Here is a 16,257-nt window from a genome sequence, read left to right as displayed (position 1 = left end):
GACATCATTTGGCACAAGGCGGCACTTCTCAAAGTCAGCCTCTTTGCTTGAAGTCTTCTTTAGAATCACATTCTTACAACCGATAATTTTATGCGTCTACACTTACTTTAGAATCAGCAACAACAATGTAGGGCTGGGTGTGGTTCGTACGAGGGCATTAATCAGTTGTTCTTGCACTACACTTTTTTGTTCTATTTGGTCTTTGATTTCTCATTTGTTGGAATTTGATACGATGAATCCAACTCTTATAAGAGTTTATTTACTTCAATCTGGTCACCTAGACGGTTCATCTAAACAATAATGTTCAACTAAGTATCTTTTACTTCATCTTTTTTTTGCATTTACATTACTTAAACTTTGTAACATTTTGTTTTAGTCTTTTCTTTCTCACACACCTTGTGTTGAATTTTTTTTGAGCATCTGATAATATAATTCCATTTTAATTTATTAAAAAATAATTAAAATTTGACATGCTTAAGACAAAATAAATGAATTAATTCATCTACTATTTTACTTTCTCGTAAATTAATTTCACAAGGCACCTCCCATATTTTATCGTAGGTATTTACAATTTTTTTTTTGATGGGAGTATTTACCATAATTTATATCAATATTTTTTTCTAATAAAGATTGAAAAACACGTTTTATTGAATTATTGTCAATGTACGTAACAACTGTATCACCACCAGTCCACATTTTATTTTTAGTCTGAAATGTTAAACGAGGTAGCTTAGCAGTCATAAATCATAAATTTCCTTTCTCTAGAAAGAAAAAAGAATGTAGAAATTAGATAATAAGTAAACAAAAAATTCTAGAAAAAAAAAGCGTAGAAGAAGAAGAAAGAGAAAAGAAGGTAAAAATGCGTTGGCGTTAGGGGGTGGAGCCCACTAGCGGTTCAACGACATGGTATGGTACGGTGCCGGCTCAGGACCTCGTCCTCAATTGGTCCACTACGCTTCTCAGAAATTTCTTCAAACCTTTCAACACGTCATGCTCTTTCTTTCCTTCAACTACCTCTAATCATCATCATTTTCTCTTTAATCCAACTCTTAATCCTCATTTCGTACCGTAATCTCAACCTTTTTCTTTCACTGAACAAACCGTTTCTATTTCATTCCTTTTCTTCTTTCTTCATAGCCTCTGAAAAATTAGGTTTCCGATCATCGCCGATCTTCTTCTACTTCTCATCTCCGATCGAGATCAACGGTTTCGCCACCATGTCTATGTCTTTGTCCGATGATTCCTCATCTTCTTATGGCGGTGAATACAAAAACCTCAAACAAATTAGCCGCGAGAGTAAGTTCCTTTTCCATTTCCTGTTAATTATTCTCATTTTTTGGATTATTTCTCTTTGATTCTGTGTTTTTAGTTAATACTATACTAAACAGTGTTTGTTAATGGTTGATTTTGTAATTCTGCGTTATTTTCACGCATTGATTCTGATCTTAGTGAACACTAATATAATTTGTGTTTTGGCGCTTTTAATTTTTTATTCTGACTTTAAAATCTTAATATGTTTAATGATGAGGAATGCTTAGTAGGATCTGTTGATTGAGTTGGAATGTGTCTTTCGAAGTTGGATTTTCATTTTGAGCATCTCTCCTCTTTTATGCTTTTAACTTCATTTCTGCTTGTCTCCCTAAAAGAAAAGAAGGAAACCTACAATATGAATGAAATCAACAACAACAGTTAAGGCATATCAAACTATGTCGTAATGTTCTATCATAAACCATATATCCATCCAACTCATTAGAATTTTTGCAGAGATGGGGATGTTGTGTTGGATGCGTGGTAAGACTAGACTAGACTAAACGGGTAGGATAAGAAATGACAAAAAATTAGCGAGAGTTGGCGTAGCACCTATAGTAGAAAAGATGATGGAAACTCGGCTTAGGTGGTTTGGGTATGTAGAAAGACGACATGTAGATTCCATAGCAAGGAGAGTAGTCAAATCACTAGAGGCAAAGGATGAACTAAAAAAACTATAAGAGAAACTATTAAGAAAGATCTAGAAATTAATGAGTTAGATAGACATATGGTATATGATAGAGCATTACGATATCATTTAATCTATGTAGCCGGCCCCACTTAGTGGAATAAGGCCTGGTTGTTGTTGTTGTTGTTAACAATACCCAATACTTTATTATCTAACAGTTGTTTCAAGAGTCGAGAGATTGTTAATTAATTGCTGTATATGCCATATGACATATTTTTTTCCAATCAATATCAGCACCTAATTCAATGCTGCACTGTTTTGTTATTTTCATTAGCAGATATACTAAATTAAACATGTTTTGACATGTTCAAGTGGATAATTCCTTCACAAGGACTGCTTCTTTTTGCATTTAATTTTTATTGCCTCTAACATTCTAATACTAAATTGCTTAATCACGGCAAATTGCTTTCTGATCTGATAATTTCATTTAACTTCTGTGTTCTTAAATTTTCTCCAGGATTATTACATGAAATGCTCAGGTCAGCGAAAACAGGGGATTCAAAATCTACATGGAAGGTATAAAATGGCATTAGTTGAATGATCTCTGCCTCATTTACTTGAAATTCTCCAAAATACAGATGGGCCCACCCTTCTGTCTTAGATTAATTTTTTTAGTTTCATTCTAGGATTCTTTAGATTATTATTATTTTAATTTTTGGATGATTTTCAAATCTTTTCAGCATTCTTTCTTTTATTCTTAGACCTAGCACTGCAATGTGCTGCATTTCATAAGCAGTCAGCAACTGGGCATAATTCCAAGTGGGATGATTGTGGAAATTTTATCATTTTTCTTTGTATACCATATATCTGTACTAATATAAACTATTGAGCTGGTATAGTTTGTTGCATATGATTTCCGACTATAATGACACATTCTTGCAAAAGGTTTAATGGATGAAAGCTTGAGATAACTGATGAAAATGAGGCATTAGTGTGTGTGTGAGAGAGAGAGAGAGGGAGGGAGGGAGGGAGGGAGGGATTCTCTTTAGTGTCGTGTTCATGTAGGGTACTCTATGACCAAATAGCCTGAATTCAATCCTTGTCCCTATTCTTCGGAATAGAAGTTGAATTTCAACACAAGGATGGGCGGGTGCATTGTCTATGCTTCAATTCCAGAGGGGCCTTACTCTTGTCTGAGGGGGTATGTTAGATATAAAAGCAATTCACAAGATGATTGTTTCTAAAAGCAATCTCATTGTATTCATATAAATATGGGTTATTGATTTGCCTTTTGTATCCCTATGAATAGGGGTTAGTGTTTAGTCTTTGTATCCCTATAAATAGGGGTTAGTTTTTAGTCTTTTGTATCTAGTCATTATTAAGTTAGTATCAAATCATTATCAAGAATATTACACATTCAAACCATTATCATATTCAAAGTCCTTACTATTTCTCTTCTTTCATCTAAAAGTCATAATATCAAGATCATGATCCTTCAATTGTTTACCATCATCATGTCTTGGCTCATGGGTCTCTTGCCTGCAGGTATTAATAATGGACAAACTCACTGTAAAGATAATGTCTCACTCTTGCAAGATGGCGGATATCACCGATGAAGGTGTTTCATGTAAGAATCACTAGATGGATTTTTCATTAGTTGTTTCTGTCCACAGACAGTAAAAAACCTTCCATTATTTTTCTTTTATCTGGGTTTTATGCCATTCTTGTTGATTTCTTCTAATATACTCCAATGTTAAGGGAACTAATTTATACTCCAAAAATTGCTGTGTCTAAAATTGTTTAACAATAAACAAAGATAAATTATGAACCCTCCTTTTGCCTTCCCTTGACCAAACTATAAAAAGCTACCTGATAAAAAAGTTGAGAAAAATGAAAAACCTTATTTTTGTTGATTAATTCTAGCTTGATGCAGCTGAAGGATTTTGAGTGTAGTGGTTATGGCAGGATAGGCAGTGAAGTAGTTAACATATGTTCTTGCATATGTCTTGAGAAAAAATAGACTTACAAGTCGCAAATTAAGGAAGGTGATTTCATTTTACTCTGTTTGAATGGGCCTACTGTCAGAAAAGGCTTTGCAACCATCATGCCTATTATAGGCAGTCTTATGTTGCATTAGTAAGAGGGTTATTTCGTGACTCGAATCCATGTTGGCACCTACAACTTCTGCACCGAGGCTCTGCTTTTGACTTTTTGTTTTGAAATGGCAAAAGTTATTATGCTAGTATATGTTAAGTGTTATGTTGCGGGTGGGGATAGAATCCTCAGCCTCCTTATCACTCCACTTCATAACTCCCCCACTCCAATCACCAAGCTAACCTTAATTCCACTCCTCACTTACTAATTGCTTATATTGATATAACTTAGAAGTCTTTGATTGATAGAATTTGGGCCAACAGTTACCAGTTCATCACTGTTTTCAAAGAGGATTGAGTTATTGGAAGGGGGCCTCAATGCAACAGTGCCATGCGACTAAAATGTCACCGGGTTAAGTCACGGAATCAGCCTTTTGTAAATGCAATTTAAGATGTCTATAATTGACTCATAATGGATTCAAGCGTTCCCTGGTTCCTGCATGGGTGGAGCTTTAGGGCACTAGGTTGCTATCTTGGAATTATATTGGTGAGAAAGTATTGGTAATGAAAGATGTACAGTATAATGAAAGAAAATGATGGAATTTGGAAAGATTTTCCATCCCTATGTTTAGATGATAAACTTAAACCAGACAAGAAAGGAGAAAGTATAGGATTGTAATTGGCTAATTCCAAAGATCTATGCAACCCTAGTAAAAAATGGAATTAATTAAATTTTTAGTGTAAAAAATAGTAAATGACAATTTTTAAAATAGAAGTCACTCTCCTGCATTACACCCCAAATTGGAGGGCAACAAAAAGTGAAGTTTAATGTATTTTCTCTTTCCATTTGCTATGATAAATTTTTTAACTTCAAAAGAAGGGGAATATTTCTTCGCAGTCTTTTGTCTTCCGCCTGCAATTAGCTGCCAGCTAATTTTAAGATTTGATGCCTGTTTTTAGCCTTTATTAATTCAATTATAACTCGATTTTTTTCATACTCGTTAACGTTATAGCTTATAGGCTTTAATCACACATCCTTGTTAAGGTATAAGACTAAGTTTTAATATCTAATCATTCAATATTAAAAAACTTATTAAACTATTAATGTTGGATTTGGTTAACGAGTGCACAAGAAAATTTATGAAACACCTGCATTTTACACTAGTTCTATTTCTTCTTGCATGGTATAAGATTTCATTTTTCTTTTTGTAGTGGTTGAAGACATATACAAGCGAAGGCAGCCATTGCCCACCATGGATGCTATATACTTCATCCAGCCTACCAGAGAGAAGTACATATACTTTCTTATGTTTGTGGCATTTTTAATGAATTACCTTAAATTAAATTGAGAATGCTCAGAGACTGTAAAGTGCTCATAGACTGCAAAGGCAGTAGTACTAGTATATGCTGATTTTAGAGTTTAATTGTAGGGCTGACAGTGTAACGGCACTTTACACAGTCATCCAACAGAACTCAGCCACGTCGTATCTCTTCAATTTATTTAATTAAAATTTAATTCTAGAAACAAGTAATCATGGCGAAGTCGAACCATCCTTTTTCGGAACATGGCGACAACCTACCACGCACTGCACTTTTGGCATCCTTGACAGAGATGTGAGATTTCGGAATTGGAGAAAGTCTAGTATTATTCAGGTACTTGTTACATGATGATCATCAACATGCTTGTATTAGAAATCGGGGGATATCACCCACAAGAGATTTCAAAGTCTGATTTCTGGGAAAGAAGGCGGTGGATCTTCTATTTTTCTGTTCCAATGAGGTCAATCAAACACTCCTTCAATTACTTGGCTCTTTGTTCCTCAATTACTTACAGTGCGTTAGAACAGTGTGGGTTGCCGTCAAGTGCCGAGAACGATGATGGAGACTGTTATTGAAGAGATGGAGAACGATACAGCAGAGACACGGAGTGGGTTGTCGTCAAGTGCCTAGAACAAGGGGGCGTGCGAACTGAGAAAGATAATTTTTCAGACTTAATTAATTGAACTAACATATTTTGAAAGAGGGTATGGTGTGACGGAATTTTATTGGATGATTGTGTAAAGTGCATTTACACTGTCAGAGCACTACAATTAAACTCTCATTAGTCATTTTGTGTATATTTACAATCATAAAAAATGATTTTGTCCCCAAATAATTAAAAGTAAAACATTAAAAATGACGCCTTACTTAAAAATATTTTATCCCCAAATAATCTAAAACAAAAGCACTTAAGAGTGCTGGTGTTGATAGTGACTTGGGTATTAGGGGGTGCCTAAAGCCCACATTGGGTAGTATGAGATGCTCGATGAAGTATTTAAGTTGCTTGGTTCTTTCTCACGGATAGTCAGCTTTTGAGGGGGGCTTCCCCATATGCTTGGGTACTAGTTGCCTGCGTCTCAAAAAAGTCTACCTACAGAGGGGCTGACCCAAAAGGCTGAGTGAAACGTCTTAAAGTGTATTTCATGGGCATTGCTATGGTAGGGACTTGAGTATTATGGGTGCCTAAGTCTCACATCAAGTAGTACGGGATGCTCAATGGAGTATTTTAAGGGAGGGTTCCCCAAGTCCTTGGGCCCTAGTCCCCTATCAGACGCCGACCATGAAAATAAAAGAAGGAACTGTATTGTTGTCAGTTTTCAATTTTATAATTATTCATTTGGAACTGTACAAAGAATTGACTTTCATTTTTCGTGACTCTTCCTTTACGTATGTTTGGATGTATCATTTAGATAGAATAAGAACAACCATTGTGTTAGTTGGTCAATCCATTAGTTAGTTAGTTTGGAGAGATGAGAAGGGACAAATAATGGAAAATAAAGTTAGGGGGATTCATTCAGTACATTTGATAGTTTGTAGGTGAATTGAAAGTTCCTTTCTGAAGGGAAATTCTCGAAGAGAATTCAACTGTTGTTTTTCCCCCCACTTTTTAATATCTTGCTTCTTCTTTGTTTTTTTTTTTTTTTTTTTTTTTCATTTCAATTTCTGTGCTCCTACTGCCTTGTTTGGTATGCATTTTTTGTTTGTTGTAAAGTAGGTTAACAATGTCTGTAAGCATGCAATTTAAAGTCATTCTGGGAAATTGGGAATATAACTCTTACTGATAGTTTCTGCAATAAATTTCCTTTCTATTTTATCTTTTATGAATCTGATCTTTGTATAATATACTTTACTAATTTGTCACTAGTTATAAATTACTTTTTTTCCCCTTATCTATAAGATGTTTCAATACTCAGTCTCTCACTATCTCTCTCTCTCTACTTCTAACAATGCGTGTATCGAATTTCAATTATTATAAACTTGTGTCTGTAAGATAGTTTCATATAGCTTCTCTGAAAATGGTTTGTTAACCTATGCCACCGGGTTTTATAGAATTGTTTCTTATTGATTTTCCATCTTCTTTGTTGGCAGTGTAATAATGTTTTTGTCAGACATGTCTGGAAGGAAACCCTTATACAGAAAGTACGCGTTCTTTATATAATATCTCTTTCTTTGCAATTTCTTCTTCACTTCCACTTATTGGTTTTCAAGCCTGTTATATTCTGTGTTTTTGTAGAGCATTTGTTTTCTTCAGTTCACCTATCGCCAGAGAATTGGTGATGGAGATTAAGAAAGATACACTAGTTTTGCCTCGCATAGGTGCTTTAAGAGAGGTGAAGTTTTGTTTTTGTTTTTAAAAATATTTAGGAACTGTATTTAAATTAAATATTCATCGAAAGCAATTTCATATTTTGCTTTATTGTGAATTTTTCCTTTCACTTTTCATTGCAGATGAATTTAGAATATTTTGCCATCGACAGTCAGGTATGTGGTACGTGGTTGTACTTCATTTCATTCTCTTTTTGCCTTCCACTTTATACATCTTCACTCATATGAATGTGATTACTTTTCTTCCCTTTCAATAGTTAGTAGTAGCAGTTTTTGTAGACGCGCACCTAGGGTTTGTCCAGTTTCACATATATATTGTACATAGCTATTAATGCGGGCCAAGACATGGATCATTATGTTATTTCAGTTAAACTAACTTATTAGAATGTGTTAGCTGTGTTAGAATATAAATGGATCTGCTAAACATCGTGAATTTTATTCGTGAAAACACGCAAATGGCTCCTGACACTCCAAATTAAACAACCTTGGGTGGTAACACAGTTTTTCTCTTCTCTTCGTTTACCCCTTCAAAAAAATAGCAGAATAAGCAGTGTCTAGTCAAACCCAGACTGTATGTGATCTTATGCCTTCATCACAACCCTACTATGTATTCCTCCATTAGATTGTTCTCTTGCTATTCTTTCTTTTACCTTGCGATACAGTGTTTAACTGCTTTGGTTATCGAAATGTATTTGTTGGACCTCTGTTTACCCCAAAAGCAAAGCAATCGTACACTTTCATTACCATTGGTTTTAGTTATTCCTCACCACTGCCCACCATTGGCAATATTTGTTCTTTTGCAGAAGATGAAATTCGTGGACTGGATTTGGGTGGAGTGTGACTTTAAGCTTGGTGGGGAAAAAAAAAAAGTGGGAGAGGGAGTGCTGCTTTTGATTTAGTGCATAACATAGAAAGTGTAAATAGTAAACGATTAGCTAGTCGCAACAATATATCTATTTTTTTATAACAATATATCTATATTATTTTTTAAAAATAGCAAAAGGAGGAAAGGAATATAACATGTTGTTCCTTCATGATATATTCGCGAAAATTTAATTCGCTATATATGCACAACTCTATTGGAAAATATATTATAATATATTTTATATTGATCTAGAGTATCTCTTAGGATCAGAGTTTAATTGTTATTATTTTGATTTGGTCTTGATTTAAGATTGAGTTTGTGTATCCTACCGTATAAATAGGGACTAATCTTGAGTCTTTTGTACTGCCTCCGGTCCTTTTTATAAGAAACAAATTGGTCAACAAAAGTTGATGTATTTGGTCTTTATTATGAACCAAATAATACATAACTTTTGTTGACTCGTTTGACTCTTATAGAAAGGACTGGAGGGAGTATTATGCTACAGTCTATCAATAATATCCAATTCTTATTATTACCTCTTCCTTATACCTAAACTCTCACAAGCTCAACAAGCTGTTGAAGAAAACCTTCTTGAGATACAAACGAAGTTTGTTCTTCAGACTTCAGATTCAAATTCCAGAATACTGAATATATTTAAGAAACAATTATGCCTTTGACTTGACCTGCTAAGTTAGAGGCTTGATTAGGAGTTATAATGAAGTATTTCCCTAGAAATAAAAAAATGGAACAACCATATGGAATATGTGAATTGTACATCCAATGAATTGTGCAAATTGGCAATTTTAACCATTCTTGTATTTTGTTCCAATGTAACAGACTAACAGTATCTCTCCTAAAAATATTAATGTAGCTATAGTAGAAAAGATGGTAGAAACTAGACTTAGGTGGTTTGGGCATGTATAGAGAAGACCTGTGGATTCTGTAGTCAGAAGAGCAGATCAGTGGAGGGGAGTCAGATCACTAGAGGTGGGGGTAGACCTAGAAAAGCTATAAGAAACTATTAGGAAGGATCTAGAGATAAATGAGTTGGAGAAAGACATGGTTTTTGATAGAATACTATGGCATTGTTTGATTCATGTAGCCAACCCCACTTAGTTGGATAAGACTTGGTTGTTGTTGTTGTTATAGCTTTGAGCCCAAAATTCATGAAATCTGCTTGTTGAACCACTTTCACTTGAGGCAAATTTATTAACCTTTAAGTCTGGAAGTCTTTTACAGTGTATAATCTCATTCTTATAATTATCCCATTGTCTGTTTTCCTCATTTTTGTCCTGTTAATGCAGGGTTTCATTACAAACAATGAGAGAGCTTTGGAGGAGCTATTTGGGGACGAGGAGAATAACAGGAAAGCTGTTGCATGTTTGAATGTAATGGCTACTCGGATTGCTTCGGTTTTTGCTTCATTAAGAGTATGTAGTCAATGCTCTTTGACTCTTTCTTGTTGGAAATTGAAAATTATAACAATGACATAACGTTTCAAACATTTCTGAATCACGTAAATTTCTCCAGGAATTTCCTTTTGTTCGCTTTCGTGCTGCCAGGTCACTAGATGCGAACACAATGACTACTTTCCATGATCTTATTCCTACAAAGCTGGCTGCCGGTGTATGGGACTGTCTTATGAAATATAAGAAGAGTGTACCTAATTTTCCTCAAACTGAGACATGCGAGTTGCTTATCATTGATAGAACTATCGATCAGGTTTCTTATCTCTATTTTGCTCATGGGCTTGTAGAGTCATTTCAATAGACTGTATAATATTGCTTATAGTGAGGATTCTATTCTGGATGTTATAGATTGCTCCTGTGATACATGAATGGACTTATGATGCCATGTGCCGTGATTTGTTGAATATGGAGGGAAATAAATATGTTCACGAGGTATTATACAATTTCTCCTTTTTCCCTCTTAAATTGTGTCTGCTTACTTGAATTTAACACAAATATACTTTTCTATAGATTCCTGGCAGGAATGGTGGTCCACCCGAGAGAAAAGAGGTTCTGCTGGAAGATCATGATCCTATATGGCTTGAACTTCGTCATGCACATATTGCTGATGTATGTTCTGTCATTTCTGTTTAGTATTTATTGTTTAGGCTTTTGAATCTACTATGTAGAGTCATGTTTACTTTTTATTAGTTACGCAACCTGAATATCTAATGATTTTGATGGCCTTGCCAGGCTAGTGAACGGTTGCATGAGAAGATGACCAACTTCATTTCAAAGAATAAAGCTGCACAAATCCAGCATGGTTCGAGGTGAGTCGGAGTTTTCTCGAAGTTTTTCATGATGACATTGTGATTTGCCAGGATCTTTTGATTCTGAACCCACTGTAGTAATGATTTAACCAATTTGGAAAATAACATTGTTGCTTAATTCGGAAAGCTTTTGTTACTATCATGAAAGTTATTCAGTTTACGACGTTCAACTTATTTAGTATGGACACGATGGAAAAAACTCTTTTTTGCGCGCACCCATGCGTGCATTGTATGCTGCTAACTGTTCTGTTTCTGTTTTCATTAAATATTTTAGCCACACCTCTAGTACTAACCACCAAGGTTGATATTTGGATGTTGTTTCAATATGACATTTTTTCTGTGTGAATATGTAACTCAATCAGTTTGAATCTGCTTATCTTCCCTCCAAAAGTAACCTTGGGCTCCTCTAACATTATAAACGGGAGTTATGGGTGAATTGTCTATGTCATTTTTAAAACATCCATTCAGACATTCATCCTGGGGTGACTTTACAATACTGCTAATTAGGGTGACATAGTGCTTTTAAGATTTCACAATGGGAGAGTCAAGGGAAGGGTCGGACCCATTATGTGTCTATCTTGTAGTTGCAAGAAGCTAATTCCACGACCTTCTAGTCACATAACAACTTTTCCAATGTAGTTTTGAAATTGCTGCCTCTAGAATATTTTAACATGTATTATTTAAAAAACTATTTATTTACTGATATTTTAACCACAGTTACAAGTGCTGAATTTTTTTACGAAAGTTACAAGTGCCTAATAATGAATCATTGTTGGAGAGAGGAAAACACAGTTTAAAAGTAAATAGTCCAATGATTAAATGCAACTAACTTTATTTTTTCTAAACGTGGCTCATTTCTCCCAGAAATGCGTGTACTGTTTAACATCCTTTATTTTAAATACTACCAAAACCAAGGTTTTTTTTAAACCTATTAATGCACCTTCTCATGCAAGAACTCTTTGGGCTAAAAGTGAGAGGCATTCTATCTTGTATCGACATTCAATTTTTTTATAGAAGAATGGGATGCCACGGCAGGATTGAACTCCTGATAACTTGGCACATAGGTTCTAGTCCCATATAACGGACCCATTCTCCTAAAAAGCTGAAGTTTCATGAAAGTAGAAGATTGGTTTATATATCTAACGTAAATCTCTGTTGTGCAAAATGTTGTTCCTGGATTCGAAAATAAATCAGAGGCATGCTTATTTTATTATTGAAATAGTCTGTCCTTTCTAAAATTTAAGCCTAGATAGGTACTTGATCGACATATTCGTTCATTCATCTGGTTAATATCATCATCTCAACAAAACTTGCTGTTCCATTTATAGGGGTAGCGGTGAAATGTCAACAAGGGACTTACAGAAGATGGTTCAAGCACTTCCACAATACAGTGAACAAATCGACAAGCTCTCCCTCCATGTAGAGGTTAGTTCTTGTGCAATGCAATCTTGATACTCAGAAAGTAAATGTAATTGTTGTATGACATGGTAAAGAAATGTTCTATCTTCACGTGGAAGCAGACCTCTCGCACAGTTGTTGAAGCTAAAGGGATTTTAGATAAAAAGGAAAGCGAAAGAATACATACTTTTAAAAGGAAAAAAAATCTTTTTGTACTCTCTAGCAATACCGCATTTAAACTATATGTAGTTTAATCGGTTCTACTGGTATTTTAGTTCCTTATTACTGCCCCCCCGTAAAAGGAAAAAAAAGTCTTTTTGTAATCTCTAGCAATACCTTATTTTAATTATACTCGGGTTAAAAGGAAATATTTGGAAGGTGACACTGAGTAATTGCCGCAGTGTTAATTACTCAGTGTCGCCTTCCAATGTTTTCCTTTTACTCCTTCTACCTGTATTTTAGTTCCCCATCATCATCTCATCTCCCGTTAAAAGGAAAACATGGGAAGGCGACACTGTTGTCCTGCATAACATTGTTGCTTTTATCACATTTCTAGCTAGTGGATGACAGAATAAACAAACTTTTGTTCTGAAGTTAAAAGTTCTTTTTTCAACAGTTGATTGATCCAGGGTTTTAGTAATTTAGTTAAGTTGTTACAATAGTGGTGCTTATTATGTATGATAATAATAGGTTTGTATATATTAATGATGAGTTTCTCCATCTAGATTGCAGGAAAAGTTAACAGCATTATTAGGGAGACAGGACTTCGGGAACTTGGGCAGCTAGAACAAGATCTTGTTTTTGGAGATGCAGGAATGAAAGATGTAATCAAGTTTCTGACTACGAAAGAAGTAAGTAATTCTGAGATGGGAAATGAAAGGGTGTACCTTACACCTACTTAGCGGGTGAAATAAGAGAAATCAATTACACGAAATGGTTGTGAAATTACCTCAACTAACACTTTGCATTTCATTAGTTAAATTTATTCATGTTTCTTATGCAGGATACATCTCGTGAAAACAAGTTGCGATTGTTAATGATTCTGGCGGCCATATATCCTGAGAAATTTGAGGGTGAAAAGGGTCTTAATTTGATGAAGGTGTAGTTTCTTTCGGCTTGTGCAGATTAAATTTTAACTTAAGCTCATTGCGTCTTTTAATTATAGATTACATATGCTTTTCGTCCATTTCTTAACACCGTAACGGTGCTATGCAATATTTTAACCTTTCAAATGTCTTTCAGGTGGCAAAATTGACAAATGATGATGCGATTGCTATAAATAATTTGAGAGTGCTAGGGGGAGAACCTGATGCCAAAAAAACATCAACCAGTGGCTTTGGTCTTAAGTTTGATATGCATAAGGTAGAGATAATTTATGGTTTAATTTTAAATCATATGAATGTTCAGTGTCAACGTTATATGTGAAAAGTGTTTCTCATAAATTACCAGAAAAAGCGTGCAGTAAGGAAAAATCGTGCAGAAGAAGAGACATGGCAACTATCACGCTTTTATCCCATAATTGAGGTACAAATTAAGTTGACACAATTTTCCCACATCAAATATGTATTAATTTTATGAAAAGGTGATGGGAAAGGATATCATGGGTAATGCTACTGTTGAAAATTATCTTTTGTCTTTCCTTAATTAATTTCATAAAAGATGAACTTACTGTTTTATCTATTGTCTAAAGAACCAGAGGTAGGTTGTTTGAAGATTCCAACTACAATTCATGTTGTGAATATGCTAGTTAACATGCATGTTTGATTGGTAATTTTGGCAATTTAATATCTGGATGTATGTCTGATTGGTCAATATACAAATGCATAGCCAAATGTGTTAATAATATTATATCTCTCACAACCCACTTGGGTTGGCCAGGTGGTGTTGGCTTGGGACCTTGTAGTGTGCTCCTCTCAAGGTCTCAGGTTTGATCCCCCCCGGTGCCTATTTCCGGTGGGCTAGTCCATACATAACTTTGCTCTGGCTTTAAATGGGCCCCCCACAGGCCACAACTGAACGGTGGGGTTGGACCCCTCGGATTAGTCTGTTTTTGGGCCGGATACCGAGTTTAAAAAAATATATTATATCACTCACAATCGTTATGAAATACATAAGATAAGAGGCATGCATAGCGGAATGTGTTAATAATATTATGTCACTCACAATTGTTATGAAATACATAAGACGCAAGCAAATTAAATTAAACAAATATTGCACAGTATATTGAAGTTCAATTGAAAAGCTTACAAACAGGAATGGTAGAGCATGTTTTTCCGCATGTATCAATTAATCTTGCTGTAATATTAGAAAATAAGTGGACGTCATATTTCTACATCATAACATTTTTAATTTAGCTTATAGAGCCTCTTATGATGATTTGATTATCCATCACTAGGAACTCATTGAAAAAGTTAGCAAAAATGAATTATCGAAGGAAGACTATCCATGTCTAAATGATCCAAGCCCATCTTTCCACGGCACACCATATGCTGGATCCGTAACTCAAAATCCTCCCGCTCATTCAATTAGATCAAGGCGAACACCAACTTGGGCTCGACCTCGAGGTTCTGACGATGGATATTCAAGGTTTTACTTTCCTTTCCTGTACAAGTCATTATAAATATGATAATTGCTTCATGAGATCAGTATATTTTCCACTTCATTAACGAACCCTTTCTCTTCCTTCGTCACCTCCATCTCATTATCCTCCTAATTTCGGAGTTCTGTTACATGCATAAGCTTGCTATTAGGTAGATAGTTTTTATGGGACTGCCAAGTATCTTGTCTTGTCAAATTGCGACTACGATCTTCCATTGCCAAACTTTCTCACATTTACCTTTCATTTTTTGATGCTTGCATATAGCGATTCGGTGCTTAAACATTCATCCAGTGATTTCAAGAAGATGGGGCAAAGAATATTTATATTCATTGTTGGTGGAGCGACTAGATCTGAGGTTTGTGCAATGTTTTGATTGAAAGAGACTATTTTATTTATTCCTTTTCCTTCCAGCTTTACTAATATGATACATTGTTTTGATCAACAGCTTAGGATTTGCCACAAGCTTACTGGAAAGCTCAAGAGGGAAGTTATTCTAGGCTCGTCAAGTATCGATGATCCTGCACAATTTATTACGGTATTGAAGTGTTGCCTTTCTGAAGTCAAACATGTTTCCTTAGCTTGCAAATTTCCATAACGATCCTTGCATACTATTTTCTTCTTTTGTAGAAATTGAAGATGCTAACAACGGCTCAAGAACTTTCATTGGACGATCTCCAGATATGATGTTACGGGCTCGGAAACTGGACAGTGATCTGCTTGTCAAATATATGTTGTAATCATATAGATTATTCATCTGAATATAACAAATTCTTTGGACATTTGACCTGTGTGGTTCAACCGGGCCACTGAATATCATACTGTGCATATGCTAGGAATTCTTCATTGATCAGAGAGAATAACTTTCTGAAAATTATTATGGTAAATGAGATTCAGTAAAATATCACTTTGTTGTAAGGAAAGAAAATGCACCGCTTAACTCCCCTGCCCGACAAAATTGTTTTCCTTTTTTTTTTTAAGTTGCTTGTCAAGAATTTGTACCGAATAGATCGGTATAGAATGAGCCCTTGATTTATTTTTTTGCAAGACTTCGTAGCATGATCTATTTAAAGGGGAGTCTTGGTGAATGATTAGAGTTGTTTTGTAGTTAGAATGCATAAGTTTACCTGGAATTTTAACCTTTTCAAAATGCAGGGTAAGAATCTCCTGAAATTAGTCTCTTAACAAAAGCAGGACTTATCATAAACGGATCTGATTAGTTTCATATGATGCTTTTCTTCTTTTGGTACATATTACATTGTCAAAGTTGGTTCAAACCTGGTTTGCAACTATAATTTTGCACGTTTCATTTACATTTCTGAATGAACCGAGGGTCAAAGACAACTATATGTATAACCTTAAGTTGGCTGGTTAACTTAGCAGGGAATCCTCATGTCCTTAACCAGTGATGGATGGAGGAGTGAAAGTATGGACCTTACCGTGTCC

General features: G+C 35.0%; 1 protein-coding gene across 1 annotated transcript; it reads left to right on the top strand.

Moving 5' to 3' along the window:
- The first annotated feature begins 848 nt into the window (after positions 1–848).
- Positions 849–15,858, top strand: LOC11406385 (SNARE-interacting protein KEULE). Its single transcript, XM_003608754.4, has 21 exons — positions 849–1,296; positions 2,454–2,512; positions 3,482–3,563; positions 5,242–5,320; positions 7,438–7,488; positions 7,583–7,679; positions 7,798–7,830; positions 9,844–9,969; positions 10,070–10,261; positions 10,357–10,440; positions 10,519–10,617; positions 10,741–10,817; positions 12,146–12,242; positions 12,941–13,066; positions 13,219–13,314; positions 13,458–13,577; positions 13,665–13,739; positions 14,611–14,801; positions 15,079–15,169; positions 15,260–15,349; positions 15,442–15,858. The coding sequence occupies exons 1-21, from the start codon at positions 909–911 to the stop codon at positions 15,496–15,498; spliced, it is 2,310 nt and encodes a 769-aa protein (XP_003608802.2). The 5' UTR covers positions 849–908; the 3' UTR covers positions 15,499–15,858.
- Positions 15,859–16,257: the final 399 nt, after the last annotated feature.

Source organism: Medicago truncatula, chromosome 4, assembly GCF_003473485.1.
Source record: "Medicago truncatula cultivar Jemalong A17 chromosome 4, MtrunA17r5.0-ANR, whole genome shotgun sequence".
NCBI classification, from domain to species: Eukaryota; Viridiplantae; Streptophyta; class Magnoliopsida; order Fabales; family Fabaceae; genus Medicago; species Medicago truncatula.
Note: the sequence above shows the minus strand (reverse complement) of the source record. Positions and strands in the feature narration are given on the sequence as shown.

What these genes read in the sequence shown, in the direction of transcription:
- LOC11406385 (XM_003608754.4), top strand. Translation starts at nt 909, where the DNA reads ATGGTACGGTGCCGGCTCAGGACCTCGTCCTCAATTGGTCCACTACGC. An exon ending in AGTTTCTGACTACGAAAGAA is followed by an intron (nt 13,067 to 13,218) that starts GTAAGTAATTCT and finishes TTTCTTATGCAG; the next exon opens with GATACATCTCGTGAAAACAA. An exon ending in GCTTTTATCCCATAATTGAG is followed by an intron (nt 13,740 to 14,610) that starts GTACAAATTAAG and finishes ATCCATCACTAG; the next exon opens with GAACTCATTGAAAAAGTTAG.